Source organism: Dermacentor variabilis, chromosome 2, assembly GCF_050947875.1.
Source record: "Dermacentor variabilis isolate Ectoservices chromosome 2, ASM5094787v1, whole genome shotgun sequence".
Taxonomy (NCBI): Eukaryota; Metazoa; Arthropoda; class Arachnida; order Ixodida; family Ixodidae; genus Dermacentor; species Dermacentor variabilis.
In genome coordinates this window covers 118662687-118690162 of record NC_134569.1, presented here as the reverse complement: position 1 = coordinate 118690162, position 27476 = coordinate 118662687, and the positions used below count along the sequence as shown (strand labels likewise).

The window sequence follows — 27476 nt, the reverse complement described above, 5'->3', positions numbered from 1 at the left end:
TACGCGACACTGCGCTACCATTCGGGTCAGACTTTCGGAGATTAAGAAAGCAGTCCCACTATAGGGACTTTCTCGCTCGTTTGTTCTTACTAGTCGGCCCTTTTGGGCTGACATAAAATACGCTTACCTTCAATACATGTACCAAACGTTCGGCGGCACGCGACTAAAGGTGCGTGTGCAGTCTTCTTCGAAAGAACTTAGGCCAACCCGCGCGTGTTTTCTGATATTGGGCGATATCGAAGGGCTCACGTGGAGCTGCTAGCTGGCACTCTATATTTGTGCGTCGAGAAAGATGTTAAAGCATATTTCGTTCTTTTCGTTTGTGAAGCGGCGGTCGTTTATGACGTACCAAGGGCATGTTCACTGCGACTTGAGACAATAAGAATGGTGATAAATGCGATACACCTGACACGTTCATATACGTATAGGCACTCGAAGCTGTCTTTGAGGAGGGATGTTAGAGCCTCGTTATCACAGTAAGATGGACAGTATATCTGTATGTTGTATTAGAAGTGTCTTTTGATTGTCCTGGTTCAGGAGACAAAGCTCGGTGTCAGATAGCTCTTTAAGGACGCCCATTAACTGTCCGCGAATGTCTAAACGACTTATATTTTTTGGGGGGGAGGGGGGGGATTTAACGCAGCTGTATTTCGCAAGCTCGATTCGGCGACTTGACGTATATAAACTCTTTCGCACGATGCGCCAATTCTTGTTGTTGGCGACTTTCTTCCACAATATGTTGATTTTAGAGAATGGTGGAGTGACTGAAATTTACACGTCGCCTGATTTTGTGACCTTTGATGCGCTTGATTTTTATATGCGCCGTAATAGACTTAGACGCAAATATGACAGCTACGTTATCGAGTCTTCGGGCTGCCTCGTGAGTGATGGGGAAGGCCTGAATTGACCTAATCCTCCAGAGTCGTGCATCGCAGGGGTTGAAATAAATTGGTTTTTATTTATTTATTTACCTAGACGAGGCACCGCCTCGGTATACTCAAGAGCACCGACGTTGATGCGTTGGAGGCTAACCAGCTGTTTTCCCAAAAAATCTTCAATGTAGACGTACATTCGCTCTGTAAAGTTTGCTTGCGCTAGATGCGAACACGATTTTCCAACGCAGACTTTTCCACAACAATTCAATAAAGTTCCACAACAATTCAATAAAGTATAGCGCAGCAAGCAGAACGATGCCACAACAATTCATTGCAAAATGAATCACTTCCTCAGATGACACATAAGAAAATGATGGGATAACACGGCGAAGGCGGGAGATGAAAATTCAAGACGATGAGCTAAACGAGAACAAGGTAAAAGCGGGAGCCAACTTTTACCTTGTTCTCGTTTTGCCCATCCCAAGGAAGTAATGCATTTCGATTATGCACGGGGCACAGACGACTCTATACGCAAAAATAATTAGGCGAGCTATCGTTGCAAATACTGAAAACCGGGTCGCACCATCCGCATGACACTACGGAAACACATGTGCACACTTGGCTGTACAGTTTTTCTGCGGCGTCGACAGCAAACCTTGCAGTTGCAAGCCGACGTACACAAGCGCAGCTGCTGTCGTTCCATGTGGCCCTCAGGGTCAAACGCTGACAACCGGCGCGTCTGCCGCGACTGTAAACATCCGACTGCTCTTTAAAGGTGGACAGATAATGTATAACGACCTCGCGTTTACCTCTGCTGCCAGGAGCGTTGAGGTAGCCGTTGTGGCGGCCCACCTGCCAAGATAGTATGCGCGTGGTTGACTCCCAGACGTGGCGGATGTGTTCGATAGTTTTTTATACATAGAAAACAAAAGCATCAGGCGCCACGAGGTTGAGCATTGCTATATGATAGAGTGAAGGGATACCGGTGGTCTGCACGGAGTTTTAGCTATGCTCGTTGCGTACACGAAATGCTGAATTTGTTTAGCGAGAGCGACCGCCCTGGGAACACTCGAGTACCTCGAGTTAATGCGAACTTGCAGCTCTCTGAGGGATCTAGTGAAATCATTCACGTTGGCTTTGTGCTCGTCGAAACGCACAGCAGCAGTGGCCTGGATCTGCTACATTTTTTTGAGCTCAGTGAGTGCTTAATTGACGCATCCGTTTCTCCACAGTAGCTCTGGAGACACTTAGGCAACGCTATATTATTAAGAAAATATTGACCCTCGCCTCGTACCGGTCATCGGATACGTTCGCAGTGTGTCTCATACCAAACTGAAATAACGGGCAATAAAGTAGCGGACAGAATGACTGCTACAGCGCCTACTTTGGTCGAACTTTCACCCATATAGCGATTGCTGCATCCGACGCCAAAGCAATGCTTCCAAGGACTGAGGCGTAAATTATCCAAAGACCATGTGGTTCAATGAGTGAACGAAATCGTTTCTTTTGTTACGCTTCTCACCAAGCACCAAGATAGAACGGACGGGCTCTAGACACTCTTGCATCGTCAACGTCTTGAAGTGTCGTACACTCCTCGCCTTCTATCATACTGACACGTGGACTTGTTTATCCTTTTCCGGTGAGCACTTTTCACCGTCTAACAAATGTTGTCGCTCAGCGCGGGACGCGCCTGCATGTATCGGAAGTTTCTGGAATGTTATCGACGGTTCTATCCACTCTCTGTTGCCACCCAACCTTGTGTAATCTGATTGCATGTATGCGCGACGCGAACGGTGTAGAACTTTCTGGAAGACACGCGGGCACCAGCGATTACTCTGGAACGTTCGATATTTCGTGCATAAGAGCCGACGCACTTGACCGGCAGATCAGATTTTTGACGATCGTTGACTGTGTTCGCCGCTGTCGCCGTTCTTTAATTGCAGCCTTATTATTATTTTTTTTTTTTTGAGGGCGCAAGTTCGCCCAATAAAACGCTAGTTTCGTCATTCCCAGTTTTGTTGCTTTCTTCACCGTCACTACTACGTGACAATATCTGACACGTGAAAGGCACTCTCCGGACACTCCATACATTGTAGCATCCTGGACGCCTTCTGTAGAGCAAATCCTCTTCGAATGCCCACAGTTTGACAAACATCGGGAGACACTTCGACGCCGTATTGGCGTTTTAGATAGAAGTCCCTTATAGGTAAAGATGTTGGTCGGACCCTGATCCTGTCCACATAAACGAAGGGTACACTGTCAAATACTTGCATAATGTTCTTTTTAACGGCTACCTGTTCAGTTCCTTGTGATTAGTGCTGGATAAATTGTGTGACGTGATCTTTATCGTACTGTATACGTCATGTTGATTTTCTAGTGTCAGTTACATTTCATGTCATTTGGTGCGATCTTCATCTCAAGTTACTGTCATGATTCGGCGTCGGTGAATCTTCATGCACTTTGCTGCGAACTGAACTATTTCAGCGCATGAGTAGACACTGCTCACGGTTGTCACAGGTCATGAGCTGACTCTCCTTTACGAATGATATGTACATACTTGCAACTTTATGTCAAGCTCTTAGTGCGGAGTGTGAGTTTCTTTTAGCATAAGCATTTGTGAAAGGTCTTGGCCCTATATATCTTTTATTTATATTGTGCTCTCGTACAGCGCTCTTTTTTCTTTTCTTCTTTCCTTTTCGGCTATGATTCTGAGGTACCAGGTTCTCGGGTAGCCAAGCTACCGATAGTGTCATAATTAAAAAGTAATAAAAAGAAGAGAAATCTATCCGCTTCTCTGCATCTGTCAGTTTTCTTCGCTTATCTTTGTTATAATGGTGACGCCTACTCCTTTATGTAATAGCCATAATAACACGAAAAATGACCAGAAATGCTCGCGTATTGAAAATGCTAAAAATTTTAAGTTCGAGGGTTTCACACGCCAAAACCACGGTTTCATTATGACGGACGTCGTAATGGGGGACTCCGGATTAACTTCGACTAGCCATTGCAGGTTACACAGGCGTCTTTGCATTCCAATTCCATCGAAATGCGGCCGCCGCGGCGGAGATTCGATCCCGCGTCCTCGTGCTTAGCAGCGCAACGCTAAAGCCACAGCAACCACGGCGGATATTGACAATGCCTGCGTCGCCATGTTGGCGATGCGGTAATGCCGCCTTTGTTGACGTGACTCATAGGTCACGTACGCGAAGTCATTCCGCGTGCGTAAGCTTGCAAGGGCTCACGAGTTAGCGAGGGGAATCGTGGGCTGGGGATCCACATATCATTTAGTTCGTGAGCACTGTTTTTTATTATTTTCTTTTGCCACTTTCACCAACGCTAAAAGCACCGTCACGATTGACAGGAGCCACCTCTTAGGAACTACCCAAGTGCACGAAGTTCTTTATGCATATCAGTGAGCGTGTTTGTTGCGGACAGCGTGTTGTTTGTGATATTTGCCATTGTCTGAAACGTTTTGATGCGTACAGGGCAATCATAATGTCTCCAGAAGATTTCACTGTTTTCGGTTCCAATTCACTGTGTGGTATTCTTTTTTTCTAGTCACTGTATAATATTATTTTCCCTAGTCGTATTGTTCATACCATAAGACAACCCGTGTAATGTGAGGTGCTTTGTGACAAGTTGGTCGGCAAGGTCCTCCGAATCATCGCAGGAATAATTATTTTATCGTTTTTCAAAGGAAATACGCCGTAGTGCTGAGGGCAATGCACTAAATATTAGTTCAGTTCAGTGACTAGGCGATGGATAAAACGCTGCGCTGCGGGTGCAGCGATAACATCCGGTCCCAACGCATTGAACTCGACTACTTGTCGAGTCCCCACGTCACACGACGGGCGTTGTCAGCTTTGTCGTTACTTGTGGCGGAGAGAAGCTAAAATGAGGGCTTGCTGTCCTGGGGACCGCCTCCTCACTACTGAATAAATGTGGTGACATCAGGCAGCGTGGCTGTATACCATCAGCTTTACACGCTTGAGCGTTGTTCTATACAGCGCATAACGCTGAGCAGCGTGCAAACCTTCCATCTTCTTATGCAAATCTTGTTCTCTCCTGTTACTCACGTATGTAAAGATTCCGCTGGTTTGAATGCATTCAACGTCCCTCCACGCTTATAACTTTGGAATGTTAAAGAAACGACGACAAGGCGTATGCATGCACTTGTTTTATTCATTTTGATGCTATTTCAGGGCTTCGACCAGCGCAGAATGCACGCCCTGTAAGCATTCTCAATATGATGCCCTGAAGGGCAAGTTGGCGCATGTCGAATGTGCTACTGGGCTAAAATAACGTGAATATGAAAAGCATCTTTGTTATCTTAACCCTTAGAAAAAATGGCATGAGACTTCCCTTCCTCAGGTACGACCTCTTTCTTGAGTCTCAAAGATGCGTTATAATAAAAACTGCGAGCTGTCGGCTAATGTGCGTCATTAGTATGCCATTTGACGCATAGGCACATGCATCTGTCGCAGGGAAAATTTTTCGTCATTTATCTCGGAGTCTTCTCTCCAGTCTGGACTACTCAATCCCTACAGTCTTGGTCTTGCAGTTAAACACGCAGCAGATGCTACGAAGTCCTAAGAACGTGTGATACGACAGCTATTTTAGTTTACTCTGGCTAACACTCGGCTTAACTACGAGCTTTCTATGCTAAACACGAGACGGCCAACGCAGCCCTCTGGCGTCCACGACAATTAACTGTCATGACTCCATTCGTATAGTGAAACCGAGCTATAATTTGTGATTCATTTTTCCAGGAGAAATATTTCCTAGCACTGTAGCGCGATTTCAGACCGCAGCTCCTTGCAGGGTGAGGAGTATCTTCCATTTATTGTATACTCCTAAACCGAAGCAGGCAGGCATCACTTCAACTCACGAACGTCGTAGAAATTGCTACATTGCTATACTGTGTGCCTTCCTCGTTAATCAGCCGAGAAAAGGACGGCACAAGTGCGCAGTAATAGTAACGCATGCGTCTAGGTTAATGCAAAGTGGTTCCGAAATGAATCAGTGTTCCTGAGCATATACAAAATTATTAAAATGAATCCGTGTTCCGCGCCCCTAGCAGCGACTGCGATAAAGTCCACTTGAGATACGAGAACGGGCGATTGTCCTCGCAGAACCAAGGTTCGAGCAAGGCCGGAAGGTGAAGAGCACTCGCACAGGACTTTGTGGTTAATGCCAAAGAACTTATGATGTTAAATTGCTTTCGCTCGCTTTTGTTCATTTATCATTATACACCACCAAAGACCAGCTTATCTTCGTTATAGTGTAGACGGAGTGCAGCTGCATACCAATGACGAAGCACGAGAAAGAAAAGAATTTGAATGAACCGGTTACGTTATTCCGGGCGAGCTTTTCGGTTTGTGAACTTTTGCGGCAACTGGCAGCACATAGTACAGGGTCGTGGGTCATTAAGAGCTGAAGTAAACGAATTCTCAGCCGTATTTATAAGAAAGGTGAAGCGTGCAATTTTAACTGCAGGCATATATTTGTGTGTCTGAGCTCCCTACCGACAGCCGCAGTGGCGCGGTGTGGCTAAATCGAAGCATGTGGCGACTGTTTTCCACAAGTGCACAACCTCGAGGTCCCCCTCCCCGGCTTTGCGACTTTATGGGGTGCGCACGCTGCAGCCGATTCCAAGTTCCTGTGGCAATAATTAAAATTAACAAGTATTCCGTCAACAAGTAAGGTTCACGGGATACGACCCAGCGGAAGGCTGCTGATGTGTCTCTACGCATCCTGCAGTGCCCGAGCACGTGCGTAGTGCGCGTGGGCTCGCTGTTGCTTAGCGGGAGCCTCGCGAAATATGCCGGCATTTGCGTTGCCATTGTGTCCCGAGCTTGGACTGCATGACCAGCGTGCTCGCACTCCTGCCGTCGTTGGAGGCGTAGCATACGCTACACGTGCATCGCTGAACGACGAAAGGCAAGCTTTGCTTATAGTTAACGAAAGCGCGGCGTAAACACCGAAAGAGCCGGGCCTGTAGTTATTTCCCTTAGAGGATCCCATTTCCCTTTTCACAGGATCCCATCGTTTCCTGAAAAAATGTTCGAGCTCTATAGTGAAGCTTGTGAATTACTAAGCTGAAGTCACGTAGCATTTGATATAATCGAAGTACACCACCAGGTATGATTTTCTGGTCGCGTGTAACGGTCATCACTTTCGAACACGCACGTAACGTGAAGCGAAGGCGGTTTTCTTTGTTTTTTAATAAGCGCTTGCAACGAAAACTGCTCATGCCGATCCGCGGCCCCAGCAAGGTTTCCTGAATCTCTCGAATAAGGGTGCATTCTCGATTTATTGTTTTCTTCGCCATGCCTCGCCATGTCCTTGTCAGCATCTTTAAAGAAACAGAACGCAGGCTGATAATGATGTGGTAAACATAAATTCAAATGTGAAGCAGCCTCGCAAGAACAGAGAGAGAGAGAGAGAGAGAGAGAGAGAGAAAGAGAGAGAGGGGGGGGGGCATAAGAAAGAAATGTTGTTGGTATATCTTAAGAAACCAATGATATGCGTCTCGTTGTACATTATGCGCAGCTGTGGGTTCGTAGGGACGCCGCCGTAAGCGTTGAACGTTTACAACTCTGTTTCTATCGCGAAAACATACTGGTGCATATTTTAGTATGCCTGAGCATCCCGCTTCTGCAAGACTTTGTGAACTGCGAGCCGGATTTTTCTTTTCCCGTCTTTCTTTCTTTCTCTTTTTTTCCCTTTTCAAACGCACTACATATCTTTCATAATTATACCCCACTCGTCGGGACCGAGAAGACCAGCAGGTATACCTCGTATACAGAGCGAACGATTACACGAGCTTATAAAGAAAAAAAAGCAGACTTTTCACATACGCTAGGTGACTCCATACCAACATGTCTCATCGAAGATAGATAGACGAAGAAGAAAGAAATAGAGGGTAGTTAACCAAAGGCCGTACAAAGAATCATCATTATCAGCAGCAGCAGCAGCGCCATTATAATCACCGTGCCCGGTTGGCTACTTTATTTACACTTGGGTAATGGGAGAATGATTAGAAACTGTATACTTAAGAAAAAATAATAAAGAAGGCAGTCAGCGTGAATACACTCGCAGAGGAGCGTTCGCAGGCAGTCACAGAAGCGTCCGCATACTTTAGTCCCGAGTCGCCTTCGAGAAGCGCGATAGGGCTTTTGTGGCCCTATGCAAGCACGTCCCCTATGTGGCTCTATGCAAGCAAGTGCCCTATGTGTGCCCTACGCGAGCAAGTGCGCTCAGGCTGGGGTCCCGTCACCTTTCCCTCCGAGAGAGAGAGAGTTGTGCGAGCGTTTTATCCCTCGGAAACGTTCGCAACTCGATAAAGCTGAACTCGGTCAACACCCGGGGAAATTAAACCGCGAAACGTACCCGTTTCGTGTCCGGAACTGCGGCCGAAATCAAAAGCTTCCTGGCGGGCCTGTCCGCCCGTAGGTAGTTTCATTACACGTCACTTTATTTCTTTATCCGGATATCCAGGAGACTCGTTCGCCCGCTCGCAGCATTTGTATCGTGTGCGTTGACCCCGCCCCACCACGCAGCTGTTTGCTAACTACCCTGTGTGCGTTGTTCTCCGCCCGCAGGTTCGTCGCCGGTTCGAGCGCCGCCAGCCAAGACGGCGCTGACTCCCGCAACGCCGCACATGCCATGGGAGCTTGCTCGCAGCTCAAGCTAGTGCTATGGAAGAACATAGTGCTCCGGCTGCGGCAACCGGTGCGTAGTACAAGAAATACGGATGAGCGTGCATGATATCGAGGGGACACTCGCTATAGACGTATAACCGTAGCCACGAAACGACCAAGTAGAATACACATTCGTGCCTATCGCGCGCTCGCAGTTTGTCGCAGCAGGAAGACGGTGTATATGGGCGCTCGTGACCTCTGAAGGTTGCTATATATAGTGAGCTGGCGTCGCAGTCTTGTGTGTTGTGCGGAATGGTGAACGTGACGTTGTGGAGCGGAGTCGTTACGATACGGGATTTCAGTTTTCCGTCGCAGATGCTGTGGGGGAAAAGTGGCGCCCGTAAGACTCTTACACATCAGAGAAGTGAGTGGGCGGCACTTAAAGCATTAATGGATGTTCTTAGCCCTAAATAATACATGAGCTGAGTTGTCAGAACTAAGATAGCATTGATATACAGAAGACGCAAAATAATGAAACAAAGGCGTTCGGTCATTAAACTGTCCACTACCAAATTTTTATTGATGTATTGTGATCGTGTTTATAAATACTCTTGCTTTCTACAAGACATAGGAGGAGCAGGCATAGCGGGAACAAAAAATTGATGTACATGCTATGACTACGTATGTAACTCCGGCCCTGACAAAGGCGCACATAAACGCGCACATTACTTCAAAGTACATTAATGCAGCGTTGTGTAAGTGCTCAGTCACACCACCGCTCCCTGCCCCACTTCATTCATAAACTGGAATTCTCGTCCTCATTTTTTAATTCTACTTTTTTATACGCCTTCTACATCGTGTGGTGAACTGATGTAGAAAAAATTTAAAAAAAAGAATAAACTCCTCAATCAGCGTAAATGCGCACGCGGATCTTGACACCATGGTAGCCCACGGGAGTACAATTCAAGATACGTCTGTTTAATACAGATCGTGCTCAAGCGCTGTGCGAAAAACAACCTCATTTATATGACGATCACGAAAGGAAGGTGCTGCGCGGCGCTTTGAGCGTGGCTACGTGTCGGTCATATTGACGCTGTCTCAAGACAATGCGTACGCAAGACAAGAAGAAAAAAAGAAACGAGGAGCTAAAGGCCTTTCGCTTAGTAAACATTATAATAAATTGCAGACTTGAACCTATAACCCTGGCCTCTCTGGTTTTCTGGTTTAGAGAAATCTAGAAGAGCGAACAAATGCAAAAAGACAACTCATTCCTCCTTTTGAGGACACATACGACGCGACAAGCGAGCCATTTCTTCCTTTTTTTTCTGACACGTTGTGAAGGTAACGCACGAAGAAATGCACTATCTATCGTTTAAAGACATGCGACTTTGCTTTATCAAAATAGACTTACGAGAGAGCCACTATATGGAACTACCCACTCATAAATTTGGTGCACCAAGTGACAAGTGCGCCATGACAAGAAGAATCATGAATATGTAACAAAAATGCCCCACCCTATCACCGCAGCAGCCCCTTCCACACACATTCTGGCAGGCGAGGATCATATGCTTATAAATACAGCGAACACATTGAGGCAGCAAATTTTACCTCCGCTTGTTTAATCGATGCTAAATAACACTCACGAGTGACAAGAACTTTCGAGAAGGTGTAACATCATTTCACCACCACACTGCAGGCCCACCTCCTTGCCAACCTAGAATAAAGAATGACGAAAAGAACAATGAAAGATTACTGACGTACATCGTGAAAACTCTGCGTCATGTCAACAGAGAAACGGGAACAGTAGAAATTTTGACATGCGTGCTTTGCAACCTCAAGGGCTGTCTTAAGGACACTTTAAGCATGCGCCACGACAGCTCTCGAGGCTGCGGGACGTTATTGGGTCGTGGCGATGTGCTGCCTTAGCGTTTCGCACTGCTAACGCTCTCAGAAGATTCCTTTAGGGTACAGGCCTCAGCAAGACTCCATGAACTATCTTGAGTTCGCGTGCCAATAGGTTTCGTGCGTGCATGTGTGCTCTATCACTCGGTTTCATCTCTCCATCATGTACTTCAAAAAAAAAAAAGATTGAAATTAAATTATGGGGTTTTACGTACCAAAACCACGATCTGATTGTGAGGTACGCTGTAGTGGCGGACTCCGCATTAATTTTGACCATCTTGTTTTTTTTAACGTGCACCTAAATCTAAGTACACGGTTGTTTTTGCATTTCGCCTCCGTCGAAATGAGGTCGCCTTGGTCGGGATTTGATCCCGCGGCCTCGTGTTTAGCAGTGCAACTGTGAGCTGATCGATGATGCGAGCTGATCGTGAGTTCCATGTCGGAGAAACGACCGCACACATTGCAAGGCCGGCCTTGAATCGCATAAGAATGCCCATTTTCGAGGACCTTCAGCATTTATCATATGAAGCGCGTCACAGAGAGCCGCGAGCTCTGCTGCTGTAGACGTAGTGATATAGGAAGTCGTGAACCGCTGGCTTATTCCCGTTGTTGGTATAACGATAGCGCCACCGGAACTGGTTGATGTATAGTTGAGCCATCAGTATAGAAGTGTGTGCAGTCACTGTATTTCTCGTAGAAGAGGAGTAAAGCAAGTTGCTTGAGTGCTGATGCTGGCAAGTCCGACCTTTTCTGAAGTCCAGGGATTGTAATGTTTGCTTGAGTACGGCTCACACACCATGGAGGAATGGAAGGTCTTGCCGCAGGCACGTAACCTGACCTGAGAGAGGCACGGTGCGCGAAGGCAGTCGCACTGCACGTCGTGTGGGGCCTTTCTGCTGGGAAACTTGCGAAGTGGTGGGTAGGGGTCCGGGCGAAGTGTCTTATGCGCACACGCATTGCTTCAATGGTAATGTGCGTTCTAATAGTGTAATCTTGAGCGATTGCAATAACTTCAGTCGTTGACGCACTACGCGGTACACCAAGGCATATATTGAGGGCTTGAGCTTGGATAGCGCAGCACCAAAGCCACTAAGTAACCACGGGAGGTTCTCATCATGTATTGCTCCTGGAGTAGCACGCCAAAGTTGTTTAACCTGTACAGTAAGCATTGAACTTACTCGCTTTTTCTTTATATCTGTCTGTCTGTAAGCACGGAAGCCTCGCCCAAACACACGCACACACATGACCGCGCGCGCATCTTCTTTTTACACACACGCATCCACATATTTTTTGTGCGTTCTTGATTTTTTTTTTTTTTGATGGGCCTGCGCCAGGTGGCAACACGTGTGTAACCCTGTAAGCGCGCTCCACCTGGCAACTATCATGTGGTGACAGCCGCTTCCTGCTATTTATATTGGTTAATTCGATAATTTATAATTCTGCAATAAACAAAGGAATTCGTTTATTTGTGTTTCTATCGTAATGCCTCAACAAGCGTGTCTGCTTAGAGTGCGCGTGGAGTGAATGTTCTTTTCATATGTCTACGACTGCTTTATTCCTACGCAGGTGATCCTCGCCCTAGAACTGCTGTGGCCGCTTACCATCTTTCTTCTTGTTCTACTCCTACGGAAGGTCGTTCCTCCAGTTAGCCAAGAAACATGTAAGCTTCTCGTCTATTCATCACGGCACCGATGGCGATGCTAAGCTCGCCGTTGACAGCTGTAATCGTGTGAAATCTAGCGCAGTGGCTCTAGGCTGGCAAATAGATGTGGCGGACTTGCAGCGTACATTAATTATTCCACTATCTTGTTTTTTGCGTCCACGCCTCTTCTGACTGCTGTATTTCCCGTCAAGCTTACGTGGCCATGGCTGGCTCTCGCTTTGGAAACTTAACACCACGCCCTTAATGTGCCGTTATCTGTTTTTAAACTTCAAGTTGCTTTAATCTTATCCCAACTTAGCTCGTATGACTGTTATGTGATCTGTAAACGGCAATAGTGGCCGGTGCACACTAATAGAGAGAAATCGCGGAAGAGATTACTGTCACCTCTTGCGTTATTACTTACATCGGTGCAATGCTTTCATCTGCCCTTCCTCGCTTACAGCTGGGCTGCATTCAGGGCCCGTTCAGTCGACAGTCGCCGTTATGCACACGAGCACAGCATCCGTGGCAGTGAAGGTAACGCATGAGCGTTCCACTTTCATCAAGGCTCCATTGTTTCCTGTTATTGTGGAGCATTCGCTTGCGAGTGCGATAGTTAACCTCGCCTGGCCACTATATAGAGAAAAACAACACTCTAACTGGTATACTGCCCCGTCGCGGGAATACTTAAATTGCCGCCACCAGTGAGTCAGGGTGGGTGGCTAGCCAGAACAAAAGCATAAACTTGCTGATGTCGTAATGCGTTCGTGCGGGCTGTGTGGTGCAGAGATTATGAAGAAGAAAACAGCGGCGCTGAAAAAGAAAAAGAGGGCACAATACAGATACAGATACACTAAGTGAGCGCTTCGTAATGTCTGCTTCTTGCCCTTGCCTTTCGTGTTTTCGCACTTATTTTAAAGCGGATAGCCATTCTTTGCCTTTTTCTTCTGTTTTCGTGGTCGGACTCTCACAGTCGATACGAAGGCGACGGCGTGATACGAAGGCAAAGGGTGCGTGCGCTAGCGCAACCGAGTTGCGGGGCGGGTTCGTTGCCGAGCTTCAACGTGATGGCACTTCGATACGCATGCGCTGTCCACCTTTACTGCCGCCAGAGATGTTCTGGTTAACGGCTCTGTCCTTCTACGGAACCACGCAATGAAACACTAACTATCGTCACTGCAAGAAATATACACCGTCAAGCGCATAATCGTTTTAATCAAGGGAACAGATTTTTTTCTGAAGCGTTCGACTATTCTCTCGCGTTGACAATCATCGTCGATAATTTGTGCACATCTTTTGCGTATTTTTAATGAGTAAATATGATATAACATGACGTTTTATTGTCATTTAATCGAAAGAAGGCATAAAATGCTATTTAATGTAGCTGTCTATCCTCAGTGAACCAACCGATATTCGTTGCTACTAGAGTGATGAACCTTAATTTGCCAGGTAGTAGCCAGTTCATTCAAGCGATGGGGACAATACTGGTAAACTAGAGCGCAGAAACGAACAACCGGCTCCTGCAGGCGTTGCGTTTGAGGTTTGTTTGTAGCTCATCTTAACATGCGCAAAGTGCGAGTATATATATATATATATATATATATATATATATATATATATATATATATATATATATATATATATATATATATATATATCCGTGGGAGATCGTCGCGATGCCAGTGTCGGACATTGACACCACCGGAAGGGAAAAAAACGGCCATTGCCACAGTACCAAGGCCGAGATCAGGTCATTATGCTCAACGACTCGCAAGCGGCTTTCAGAAGTTACGTTCGACGATATAGGATCTTGCGCGCAGTGGTTTCCATTCTACCAAAGTCTACCCTTTCAACAACGACCACAATCATCTGGTTCCCCGATTACGAATCTCTCGCGGGTAATATGAAAGCTCATACTTCGGCTAGAGTGCACATCTGCCGAGCCTCTCACCGAGACGACGGCGAAGGGAAGAGAAGTACGTTTCACGCCAGACTTGCAAAGACGGAAATTCGCCGCCGCCTCAAGCATCACTCACGCGCGACGGGGCCGTGTCGTGGAGGCAAGCAATTACAGATGAACAGATTCCCACGTCACACGCTCTATCACGTGACGTGTCCCACGCAATATCCATATACACTCGTCTTCAGTGCAACACACCGGCCATGCTTTAACCACGCCACACGGGCATGCTAACTAACAAACTCTATATACAGCGCGATTCACACTCGAACGCACAGCAGGAGGAAGCTTTGCCGTCCAGCGTCCACTCCCGGAACTATAGCTCGACCTAGTCAGGAGAGCGCGCCGAGCGGCTGCGGCTCATCGAGTTCTGGTGTGAGGACTCCACTCACGACCGAAGCCTCCCGGCGGCGACTTCCCCGGTGCGAGTTTGTACTCCGTTAAAGTTTATCTATCTATCTATCTATCTATCTATCTATCTATCTATCTATCTATCTATCTATCTATCTATCTATCTATCTATCTATCTATCTATCTATCTATCTATCTATCTATCTATCTATCTATCTATCTATCTATCTATCTATCTATCTATCTATCTATCTATCTATCTAATATCTTCCCTAATACTATGACTGGCATCAAGATGGGCTGGAATTTGCCCTTACGAACAATTTTGGCGTAAGTGCTTTTTTCTGAACATGGGCCCAAAAGCGGAGGAAAGCCTGTATTACGTGGATTTAAGGACTGAAAGATTGTGAATGAGGGCCGAAAAAGAGAGTGAAAAAGCGAGTGCGACATCGCTTGGATACACCGGTGAACGGACGCAAGGCTGTGCGAGAAAACTATCCAAAATGCAGAGAAATGGCAAAAAAAAAAAAGAAAACGGGTTTTATTTTATTTTATTTCCTTTTTTTCACAGGTTACTACAACGCCCGGGCCCTGCCCAGTGCTGGTGGACTGCCCCTGCTGCAGTCTCTCATATGCAACGTAGACAACAAGTGCCTTAACAAATCTTCCTACGAGGAAATACCCACTTATCCTGGGTCAAGGTATAAGCGCGATGCTTCGCTTTTCTTTGTTTTTACGGCGTTACTTCTGTAATAATTTCTGTCACGTTATTTTGTACCGGCCACAAAGGCTTTCGTGGAAACGCCAACGCCTCGGTACATCAAATTTCGTCAACAAACTTGATAACTCCGGCTATGGTCAGAATGTTGCGCATAACACTAGCGTCCGATAGTGACCGACCTTCGACTATTGGGAGGCCGAGAAGAAACGATTGTTTACCCTCGCTTTCCCGTTCTGCGAAAAAGAAAGCGGTAGCGGATGTTGTTCCGGAACGGTGCTGTGGCGTCGAAATACCCGTTGCCTCTCCCACACGTCGAGCGGGCGGTTGGCTCCAAGAAACTAGTCAGTAAAAGCGGTGATGCTCAAGCATGACGCGAACAACGACGTCACCTTATTTTTCTGCTCGCTCAGTCAGAAATTCATTCAGAAAATCTTCGAAAAACTTGGAGTACTGCTTTAGTCAATGTTCTCAGTGTATCTTAAATGTTATACCGGCGATGAATAGATTTAGTTACAATAATACACGATACTGCATTTATTTTTTTGTGCGTATCAAAGCGTTTTCAATGATTAGTTGTTCAGTGCACATTTCTTTTGTTCCCTGTACTGAGAAACCTTAAGTATACCGCGCTAATGCGTTGTGTATTGATAGCGTTATACAATGATTAGCAGTTTTTTTTTCTTTGTGTCTATCAAAAACACAGCACAGGTTTAAATGTTTGCTATATTGATAAATTGGATGTATACGCTTCCTTCGATGTAGAAATTTGTGCACTGTGCCAACTACGTACGGGTAACCGAGACTCATTCAGGCCCAAAGCCTTTTTGTCTCGGTTCCCTCTTTTCCTTGAACAACAACAAAAAAAAAGCTTCAAACTTCATAAACTTCAAACAAGCATGGCGACATTACAGAGAGCAGTTCCTAGTCACACGCATGTCAGCTCCAACTATCCGCACAACGAGATGACGCGCTCGGTTAAAGAAAAAGAAAAAGCAAGCATTTCACCTCACTTATCTTCAGGAAGGGCTCATGCTATTAGGCCCGCCGAAAGCACCCGTCCGCGCATTTCCTCGCTTATGCCGATACATAGTTTACATGTTAGACTCTGTGTAGACAGCTTACAGGCGTTGCAGTCGGGCGTTGCGCGACGCGTTCTCGCGGAAAGCATCGCACGAGACGCGCGTGCAGTGGTGAAATTAACACGCCGAGTAGATTAGTGCAGGTATTGTTAGGTAAAAGTAAAGGCACGCGAGTGTTAGCTTGCGCCGCGAGCCATCGAGCGTTGCGGGTATGCGCAGGGACTGCGCACGTTCACTCCTCCTGTTCCGACAAGCTCCGAAGATTGGCCATTGTTCTCGATATACCTGTGATGTTCGTATACGATTACAATTGAAGAAATGAAGACACCTCTGCTTTTAAAGCGAACAGCTTTCTTTGGGAGAGCCGGACGCGTTATTCCGTATCCGACCGAACGCGAGCGCATCAGGTGGTGCTTCTCCGGGTAAGTAAAGCGAGAGCGTTCCTCCTAGGGGTCGATCTGTAACGTTGTCGTGCTCGCTTCGCATTATGTTCAGAGAGAAGTGTTGTGTGGTTCCCCACAGTATCGCGGTGGGCGGGGGGATAAAAACAACGCAAGCAGGGCAGTAAGAGTTTGCGCGTTTTCATAACATGTAAAGCACAGCCAAATGAAAGCTTCTATATTCTTAAAAAATGAAAATTTTTTACTTGGCCCGTCTGAATTCTTGCTTTTATTGTTAAAACTTATTACGCGCCACTACATCATGCTTTAGTGGTCAAAACACGATTAAAGTATTTAGAATACTATTTTCGTAACCTTGCTGGTTAGTTCGACGGACTTCAGTAACGCTAAAGGTTGCGCAGATAATTCAGCCATGGTCAGAAAACTACTCGTTTACTCAGATGATCAGCTTGGACAGTTTCTGCACATTTATTTTTCTCCCACTTAAAAAAAAAGTATATCTATTTATAGGAGCGGAACGACAGTGCAAACAGAGTGATATTTTCTCTTGTTTTCTACGTTACAGGATAAACGAGCTAGTCCAAGATTTATCACCGCTGCTTCAAGATGAAAGTATATTGTCCGTTATCGAGTCTCTACCTGTACTGGCCGATCTCCTCAGGCCTTTGGAGGCCCTGTTTCAAGACGCGACGACACAGAAGCTCCTCGGTAAATATTTGTATTCCTAATGACTTGGCTTCTTTTAGAAATTGTCAGAAACTGCACCTAGACACAAAGTCAGATTTTGTGATATTATAATTCAAAACGTTTATCGCGGACAAATTACCGGGCTTTCGATCACTTTTTACGAGATTGCACCATCGAGCATTGATACGATCCCGAAAGGTGGACTGCGACAGAGAGAGGGAGATAGATAGATAGATAGATAGATAGATAGATAGATAGATAGATAGATAGATAGAGAGAGAGAGAGAGAGAGAGAGAGAGAGAGAGAGAGAGAGAGAGAGAGAGAGAGAGAGAGAGAGAGAGAGAGAGAGAGAGAAGGATACATAGAAAGGTAGGGAGGTTAACCAGAGGTAGTTCCGGTTGGCTACCCTGCACTGACTGCAACAGTATACGCTTAAACGCTATGCAGCGTTTTAACCCATCGCTCAGAGAAAACGTACACATCTCCTCCTGTCTTATGCGCGATAACATCCGTATAATTGCTACGCACAACGCACTTATTTCTTTCTGCATATTAGTTGCTCTTTATTTTTAACCATCAAGAGACTAAAATTCTTCGTATGCTGCCGGGCTAAGCGATTTCAGCGATTTTTTTTTTTCGCCGGAAACGGTGACTTATCGATGCAAAGTGCATTGCACGGTGTGTTTTGCCCAGAATGAGCGCGTCGGTGCGTGGCGGGAGTTCGAAGAAGCAGCGCCTATTAAGTACTACGAGCGAAACATGTCGGGGACGGCGAAGTTCGTTGGACTGTGACATTAACTTCCCGCCACGCGGTGCGAGCATGGTTCCTTCGCGAACGTTAATCAACGTGACTGCCGCGTTGCTACTGCGCTGGGTAACAGGACGTTTCACTTCCTGGTCCCCTTGTTGTTACAGGCAAGGGACTGCCGCTGACGGATGTCATCGGCAACAAGCGGTACGCAAGAAGCGTCCTGCTTGGCCACACGAATATGACGCCCGAAACGGTGGACGCGCTTCTGGACTCACGCGTCAACGTTCCTGCCGTGAGTGCGCCGACTTTTCTTATACAGTGCGCGGGTGTTGGGCAGTTCGTCGGTGCTACGTAATCAGCGCCGCACCGCACGTATAAACATCAGCTCTTCTTGTGCTTTGCGTTCTACTGAAACGTACGTGTTGCCGTAGCAAGGTCGAAAGCCAGGTCGTAGATGATACACTTTTTCGTGCAGGCAGAAAAAACAAAACAAAGACAGGGCCGTGATGTGCACACAATAGCAAAGGCAGTATGTGATAATTAATTAGTAATAATTAAGAACGGAAAATAATAAGAAGAAAGCTCTGCACTTTGAACTGTTATCAGTTGCAATGTCAGTATGTGTGCGCTGTTTTTTAGTGTTAAAGGTTTCATTCAACAAGCTTTTGTTGTCTATTACGCCTGCATTGTATTGATCGGGTTACTGTATAGTTGAAGATTGTATTGGGTTTAGATTTAAAAAATATAGGGTTTTCTTACATACATATCATTACTTTTATTATTACTGTTGTTGTCGTTGTTGTTGATGTTGCTGCTGCTGTTGTTTAAGCATTGTTCGACTATTGTTTACTATAATGTAATAATAATCATATACGCTTCACGACGGCGTGTTTCACCGAGAGAAATTCTTATCACTGGCGGCTACTTTTATTCTGGGCCTGTATTCACACACACACACACACACACACACACACACACACACACACACACACACACACACACACACACACACACACACACACACACACACACACACACACACACACACACACACACACACACACACACACACACACACACACACACACACACACACACACACACACACACACACACACACACACACACACACACACACACACACACACACACACACACACACACACACACACACACACACACACACACACACACACACACACACACACACACACACACACACACACACACACACACACACACACACACACACACACACACACACACACACACACACACACACACACACACACACACACACACACACACACACACACACACACACACACACACACACACACACACACACACACACACACACACACACACACACACACACACACACACACACACACACACACACACACACACACACACACACACACACACACACACACACACACACACACACACACACACACACACACACACACACACACACACACACACACACACACACACACACACACACACACACACACACACACACACACACACACACACACACACACACACGCGCACGCACGCACGCACGCACGCACGCACACACACACACACAAGAAAGAAAAACTTTTACACTAGAATTGTTCGTAACAGCAAATTCCAGCCAATCCCGATGCTGGACATATAATTAGCGAAGGCGGCCTGCCAATAGCTTTGTGAATTCGACCCCTGGTCCTTCGCAGGTGCTGCACGTTCTCGGATCGAGTCTGAAACAGAGGAGCAGCCATGACTGCAACGTGGACACACTATCGTCGTACGTTATGCTAAACGACACTAGCGTACTGCAAGCAGTGGCTGGCTCACTGTGCACCATGTCCAAGGAAAACCAAGTGAACCTCATGAAGGAACTGCAGTCCGTGTTCGATTATGGAAAAGTCATGAACCTGGTAAGTGCAACCCAACTGGACAACCTCATAAAGTGCCAATTTTATACAGTGCCAGAAATAGAAGTACCGCCTTTCGTTGCAGCGTTTGTTGGAAAGACAAACAAGAGCTGTGTCGATAAGTGTGTCATAATTCATAGTTCAGTGTGATGTCATGTGTCTTAGATTTTTGAAATTATGTATACTCGTTCACTCAGCGAGGCCAAATGTTGTCAGTTAATTGGTTGGGTGAACTCAATTGATCGGTTCTTCGTTCTAACGGCTGAGTAAGCATGTTTTATTGGGCTTCAGCTGAGAACTGCTTCTGCAAACAGGTGTCGCAAGTCGTGAAAAGCCTGGGACTGGACGACCTCAGCCTCTCAATGGACAAGGTCGGCGGCATGGTAACGGCTTTCGGTAGCATCAGCGAACAGATGCCCAGCGATTTCTCGGGAAGCCTCGAGGTCATTCGAGCTCTCATTCAGGACTTTACCGACCAGCAGCTCAACGTCGATCTGTAAGTGTCCTGCTTGTTAACGCTCGTAATACAACAGCTGCAAGTAAGTATCACTCATTGGTGAGCCGGCAGGCTGTCGGAGAAACTGTGACTGAAGTTTCTTTTTTTTTTAGAAGTTCTACCGTGTGCGTAGTCTTGAGCGAAAAGCTGCAGCTGATTCAGTGTTAGTTCCAACACTTCATAGTGTGTACATTTAGTTTGTTTAGAGAGAATACTTTCGCTCAACTGTGCAGCGTTCTACTTCCGATAGGGCACAGTTTCTTCTTGCCTGGCTGGCCTGAAGCATTTAGGAGTCCTGAGGCCTCACTTATAGGCGAGACCACATAGTCAGTCTAGAATAGACTTTCCACATCTCAAGCAGTAAGCGTGCAATGAGGCATCGCTCTCCGCACCCTAATTCACCGTCGCCGAAGGAATCAAGTGAAAAACTGATGCTTGCGTCTGTGCTTTCCGTAACGAAACGTACAGTGTTGTCAAAGTGGTGTGAAACCTCACCATGCCAACACCTCAGAGATACTTCAGTTGCGTGCGACCTGGAGTTGAACAGCGCAGCCTGAACATGGCTGTAAGAGCACCGCTGCAAAGTTCTTATCTTTATGAAACTTATGTCCTATAATCGAAGGAAATCCGGCTTGTTCGCGGTAGCTCCAGTCCGCATGCATTTGCTCGCTGGTATAAATTTGCGTGAAGAGGCACTGCACGTAACACTGCTGTAGCGACTGACATACCCTAACATATTGACAATCTATCATTTTGAAAGCTTCATTGCTTCGCTACAAACTATGTATCTGCTCGTGTAGTGACGCATCGGTAGATATTACACGACGTTTTTCTACGATATAATTTGTTTTATACTACTTCCATATCGCTAAAGATATTGTTATATATATATATATATATATATATATATATATATATATATATATATATATATATATATATATATATATATATTATGATCCTAGTACTCAGTAAAAATGTATATTTCAGTCATTTCAACTCGCCTTTCTTTCAGGTTGAAAGCCGTTTGGGATGACGTCGGGCAGGTCGTGCCGAGTCCAGAAAAGGAACTCGTTAACACCGTCATGGAATGGATTTCGGGTAGCAAGGAGCACACTGGTAATTCGGGCCCTCTATTTGTTTCGTATTATGCAACTTGCGGTATAAGTTGAAGCTAAGGCTGCCATCTTAAGTCGACGGCCTTTCTAGCTATTCGCTTATTGGATCCGCCCACATTTCTCTCTCTCTGTCTGTGCTTCCGACCTAGCATTGCCAAAATAACAAATTGTCATCTGCTTGATGGGCAAGCTGCCCTTGCCTGCCAGCATTAATTGGGTGATGTTAAGGACTGTTGTGATGTTGATAAATAATATCATCAGCGAGGCAGATTTCCTGTCATTTAAATGAACCTCTTTGATTGAATTACGTAGCTGGTTGTCGGAGATTAAATACCTGTGTGCTTCGAGGCTGCTCCGTTAGGGGGAAACGGAGCTCTTTTTTTCCTGTCAGGAGTTGTTAATTTTCTTCCGCGCTGTGGTGTGCAGGGCGACTTCTTACGATGTAATGCGTATTTGTTGGCAATACTGACAAATCTGATTTGTTCGGTAATTACCCTGTTTTCTTCAGAAAAATTTCTTATGTTTATGGAGATGTAAACTCTTATCAAAGGCACGGGCATGGCAGGTTGTCGTTATTTATTTATTTTTCGTGTTCCACGCGCTACGTGATTGTAAAGCATGTAAATGTGACTCATGTAAATCATGTACGTGATTGTCCATTCCAATTGACGGCGGGAAACGGGAAAGCTGCTGGCACATCCGCAAAATACGCCAGTGTGCGACTACATTCACCGTGACGAGTAAGAAACGATTCCTAGAAATCCTATCATGACCTAAGCATATTTTATTGAAATTGCCAACTGCAGAGCCAACCTATGGCAGTAGTAATAATTGGTGGTTAACCCACAAATGGACTACATTTATGAGGCGCCCTTGCGGAACTCATGCATTGTATTCAATTGCATCTCAACAGAAAGCTAAGTGACGGCTACAAAAACGTAAATAGAGACACTACAAAATTTATCCACGACTTTTGCAATGGGGCGCCATATACAATTAAGTTTTTATCGTGATTTTCTTACTGTGCAACTCATTCATGCATACAGTAATCACACACACCACCCCAATAGAAATGCGGTTGCCACCGCGGGATTCGGAACTGTGGCCTCGCGCTCCCATCCCTCGCACAATCTCACTAGCTTCTTATTCTTCGCGTGCAGTGCTTTGCCTTCGTTCGTGTGTTTGTTCTCCTGTTGAGAAGCTTCGTTAAAAGTACCAGCAATGCACTTGCTTTCTGTGGGAAGCCTTTCATCGTGAGAGAACGCCAAGTTATCTTGCCCGCGAAACGCAGAAGCGATGACGCCTTCGCGTTCGCGAAATCTTAGTGTGTTGAAGTTCGCCCAAACTAGTTGGAATGCGCCCTCGAACAATTTCAAAGAGTCACTGTCAGAAAACGCCGCATTCACGAGCGTTCGCGCACTTCGGTGCTTGTAGCATCGTTAGTAGGTGGCTTTCGGCAATTCCTTCTCTTGGTATCCTTGACGCGGCGTTGCTTTTGAAATGTTATCGACAAAAGACTTTTTCCGCTTGCAGAAGTTTGCGCCGGTAGTCATCAAAGCAATGTCGCTGCTCTTCTGCTTGTAAACAATCTTATGAAATTCTCGAAAAAATTTCATCTGTCAGTGCTTTCTTTCTTTCTTTCTTTCTTTCTTTCTTTCTTTCTTTCTTTCTTTCTTTCTTTCTTTCTTTCTTTCTTTCTTTCTTTCTTTCTTTCTTGCGTAATCAGGACACAATTTCTGTCCTCTTATTTTTTGAAGGCCCTCCCAACTTCGGTTTAGAGGCAGACATTTCCACAAGTACCCCACCTAGTCGAGAGGTAGGTTCCTTTTTTTTTTCTCATTTAATTTCTCTTGTCGTGATTTCTCCAATATTTCTCCGTAGCACAATTTAGAGCCACACGGTAACCTGTCAATTATTCAAAATCTCTCCCTTCTCTTTCTTTTTGCACTCGACTAGGGCACTCTAGGAGACGTTCTTAATACTGCCGTAAAGCTTGTGAACGATCTTCAGTCACCAAATGGCTCTGAGTCGAAGGCCAGCCGCTTCTTTCAAGCACTCTTCAACTTCGACAAATCAACTACCATGTAAGTCACTGATAAAACGATGAGAGCGCAGTGCATTTTTGATTAAATGTTCTTTTTGTGGATATATTGCTATACTCACTCACTTACCTAAAAAACAAAAAGTTTTTTTTTAGTACGATGCAGTTGCGTGCAACTGAAGTTTTGCGGGCGATAGCCGTGCGCCTTCTCACTTGCGCTTTCTTTTCTACGACTCCAGCCGTGATCATTTGTTGTCGCACGACTATACCTCTTCACTGGTCCCTGCAATCATCACAAGCGTTTAGTGCGCGTCTCAAGGCGTTATGCTCTCGACAAGTGCGGGGGAGTGCGCCAATGTTTCATAATTTATATTACAACATATTTAACAGCGCTTACCTTTGTCTTGGTAGCGTACAGGGCATTTTTACGCACATACATAGATAATTCCAATATACAAGCTATCGTCTATACACGTTTCTGCAATTTACTACATTGTAGAGCTGGAGCAAGCTCTTTCTGCAATTGTAATAATGAAAAAGAAGAAAAAAGAAGGAAAAGAAGGGACGTGCTGCGAATTTTTCGGCAGTTTAGATCGGGCACGCCTAAAAGTTCGTAACTTTGCAGCGCATATTACGGCTGTGCCGAAGAAGCCGTGTTGAAAACATCGCCGATATAGGCTTTTCCCCAACATGTTTATTGTTGTGGAAAAGCCATCTTTAAGAAACGTGTTTGAAGGAGTTAACGCACGTGCGAAGCGAGGAGACTTAAAATGCGCCACAAATGCCGCATTCACGCTGTCACCGGCGATATGCCGTTGGTGACCGCCTACCCATGCAGCTTAACACAGCGAGATTCACGAGAAAAATTATTGTGCACGCAGCACATCCCATGAAAACTTCCTCAATGGCCTACGTCTGCAGTGCAAATTTTAGAGCATCACTGCTGATTTCTTAAATGCATAAATTTGTGTATTATTTTTGATTCATTCATTCATTCATAGTGCTTAACGTCCGAAAGCAACGTTGGGATTATGAGAGATGTAGTGTAGGGCGCCGGATTAATTTCGACGACTCGGGGTTCTTTAAGGGGCACCTAAATCTAAGCACGCGAGTGTTTTTTGCGTTTCACCCCCATCAGAATGCACTCCCGTGGCCGTGATGTGAACCCACAACCTCGTGTTCAAGGGTGCATCATATCCGTCAAAGAGCGTTAACTGATCATTGGAGGAAAGACTGCCAGCTAAAGATCATAACGGCACGTAAACTACCAGAGAGTGGAATAGAAGAGATTCGCAGCCTCGTTTCGAAAATAAAAAATTCTCCTGCGTAGCATCTGCAGTGTCAGATACTGCATCTCATGAACGGAAATGTAAGGCGCGACTTTTTTTCTTATTGGAACTCGGCTTATTTGTCCGGCTTTCATCTAAAGCTGCTTGAAGTATCATTGCAGTGGTCGGATTCTACCAATTTGGCTTCCACTATTTTTATTTCCTCAGACAGGAAATGCTCGACGCTTTGGATGACCTGATGTCACAGAAACACGAAACGCCAGCAAAGAAACGGATGAGGAAGGATGCGATGTACTACACTGCGAGACTTATCGGCATTGTGGTGGAGTTTATGCGAGCAGGTAAAGTGTGTTCGTTGCAAAATGAGGGATAGAGAATGCTTGATTTATAGCCCTCAATAACCATTCTCTGTTACCCGAAGTAATGACACTGTACGGCCAAAATGAAGATAGGCATCCGTTCTTTTTTTCTTTTTTTCACAGTAGTTCAAAGTATGTGACATACAGATGGCTGTGCCACAAAGACTTATATTCATAACATTTATCATTCAAATAAGTCATCAATTACCGGAAACACACATCCTGGAAACAGCCAGGCTTTCCAGCGTTGTCAATACATTAAATGTAGATAACATTGTACTGGTAAAAATGTTGATGTGTTTCTGCTTTATGTCTTCGTCATTTTGCATAAGACTCCATGATTACCGTCTTAGATGTGTTTGCGTACACTTTCTTTTTCAGATTTACAGAAATCGCAAGAGGACGGGCAAAACGCCTTCTTTCCTCAAATGGTAGAAAGCTTAATAACAACCTTCTCGTCGAACAAAAGGGTATGTACGTCTCGTGTGCTCGTTGTTTACCAGCGTTTCTTAGCATCTTCAGGTCGTCCGAGCAGCAAAATATTTGTTTTATTTCATCAAGGTCAACCGCATACTGTCGTCCAAGGGAATCTTGAATGTGGCCTGCAATGAAGACAAGTTTAGAACGACATTTCGTGTCCCAGTTTCTTCTGACAAAATCATGGACCTTCAAGTCTTCACATGCCGCTTTTTGAAAGATATTGTCCCTGCAGTAAGTCGGCTTTCTCAAACTTGTCTTATTTTTAGAGATGCAATTTAAAAAAGAAAAACGTTGTATATATATGTCGAAGTTGTGCACAATTTTCTCTCACTTTCTTTCCTAGTTTCTGAAAACGTTTCGAAACATACCCGCTGATGAAGAAAAAGATGAGACGACGTGGAATCCTATGAATGTCAAGATATCAGATATCACAGGGCTTTTGAACAAGACTGTCAATATGAAGAGACTTTCATACGACTGGAATGGCGTTTCCAAGGCTGGGGCGAAATTTGAAAGCCACTGGGACACAAAGACAAGAGAGGAAAGGTGAATGACAATTTGAATTGCATGGTTCAAAAATGTCAGGCATATCAACAAGCATAAGTTTTCTTGGTTTGTGCAAAATGTTGCAGATTTTATTTATCGTGAAGAGAATGCATCATGCTATCTATCTATCTATCTATCTATCTATCTATCTATCTATCTATCTATCTATCTATCTATCTATCTATCTATCTATCTATCTATCTATCTATCTATCTATCTATCTATCTATCTATCTATCTATCTATCTATCTATCTATCTATCTATCTATCTATCTATCTATCTATCTATCTATCTATCTATCTATCTATCTATCTATCTATCTATCTATCTATCTATCTATCTATCTATCTATCTATCTATCTATCTATCTATCTATCTATCTATCTATCTATCTATCTATCTATCTATCTATCTATCTATCTATCTATCTATCTATCTATCTATCTATCTATCTATCTATCTATCTATCTATCTATCTGAATGTGCGATATCTTATTTTACAGGATTACATCTGCAATGAAGATTGTTCAGACGATCTCAAACTATGTCTCTCTTCAGCGGTTAAAGTACTGGAATGACTTTCTTGCTGTGTTTTACATGGCTGACCAGATAACAGATTTACTAAACCAGATAATGGGAGGTGTACTAGGTAAGCGATATGTACTTCAACATTTGCTTGCGTTATTTTTTTTCTTTTTTTGTACTTTGGAATATTTCGTTGCACTGCTAGCACAAAATTACGCCGCTTCAGTAAGGTATAAGGAAACTGTATGAATGTGCTCTCACGTCCGGGCCGTCCGATAAACTGCTTGCTTGATTATCTTCCCTGTTAATGCAAGAACATGAAAAGGCAACAGGCGTCATAAAGAAATACTTTGAAACGGTCATAGTAACTCCTCAAATGACGTGGAAAGTCGGCAAATGCAGTACTCCTAACATTTGCGCTACGTTTAGCAGCGGTTCTTTCACATGAAGCAGGTGTGCACAGCTTTACTCAGATGTAACGAATCGCTTGTGCACATACCAGAAGCAGCGAATGTTTCCTTCTTTTTTTTTAATTTGCGTACCATATCCCGCAGCAGTGCTGTTGTCGCTAGAAATTTCAGTTGCAGCGGTCGATTAGTTGCCACATCACTATTCACTCATGGATGGTGTATTTAGTCATGGTTACGCTGCGGCTCTTTCAACACAGGTGCTCTCACGTCTGG

At 45.0% G+C, this 27476-nt stretch overlaps 1 protein-coding gene across 1 annotated transcript in view; it reads left to right on the top strand.

Moving 5' to 3' along the window:
* LOC142570426 (uncharacterized) overlaps positions 1-27476 on the top strand; it is a 100693-nt gene that overhangs the window by 37756 nt on the left and 35461 nt on the right. The window contains exons 2-16 of the mRNA XM_075678811.1: positions 8480-8609; positions 11987-12080; positions 14945-15074; positions 17140-17282; positions 18178-18305; positions 19738-19941; positions 20253-20434; positions 21450-21553; positions 23310-23368; positions 23509-23636; positions 25090-25223; positions 25623-25711; positions 25803-25952; positions 26065-26267; positions 26772-26917. Coding sequence (XP_075534926.1) covers positions 8544-8609; positions 11987-12080; positions 14945-15074; positions 17140-17282; positions 18178-18305; positions 19738-19941; positions 20253-20434; positions 21450-21553; positions 23310-23368; positions 23509-23636; positions 25090-25223; positions 25623-25711; positions 25803-25952; positions 26065-26267; positions 26772-26917 — 1960 coding nt within the window. The 5' untranslated portion in view covers positions 8480-8543. The remainder of the gene's footprint in view (positions 1-8479; positions 8610-11986; positions 12081-14944; positions 15075-17139; positions 17283-18177; positions 18306-19737; positions 19942-20252; positions 20435-21449; positions 21554-23309; positions 23369-23508; positions 23637-25089; positions 25224-25622; positions 25712-25802; positions 25953-26064; positions 26268-26771; positions 26918-27476) is intronic.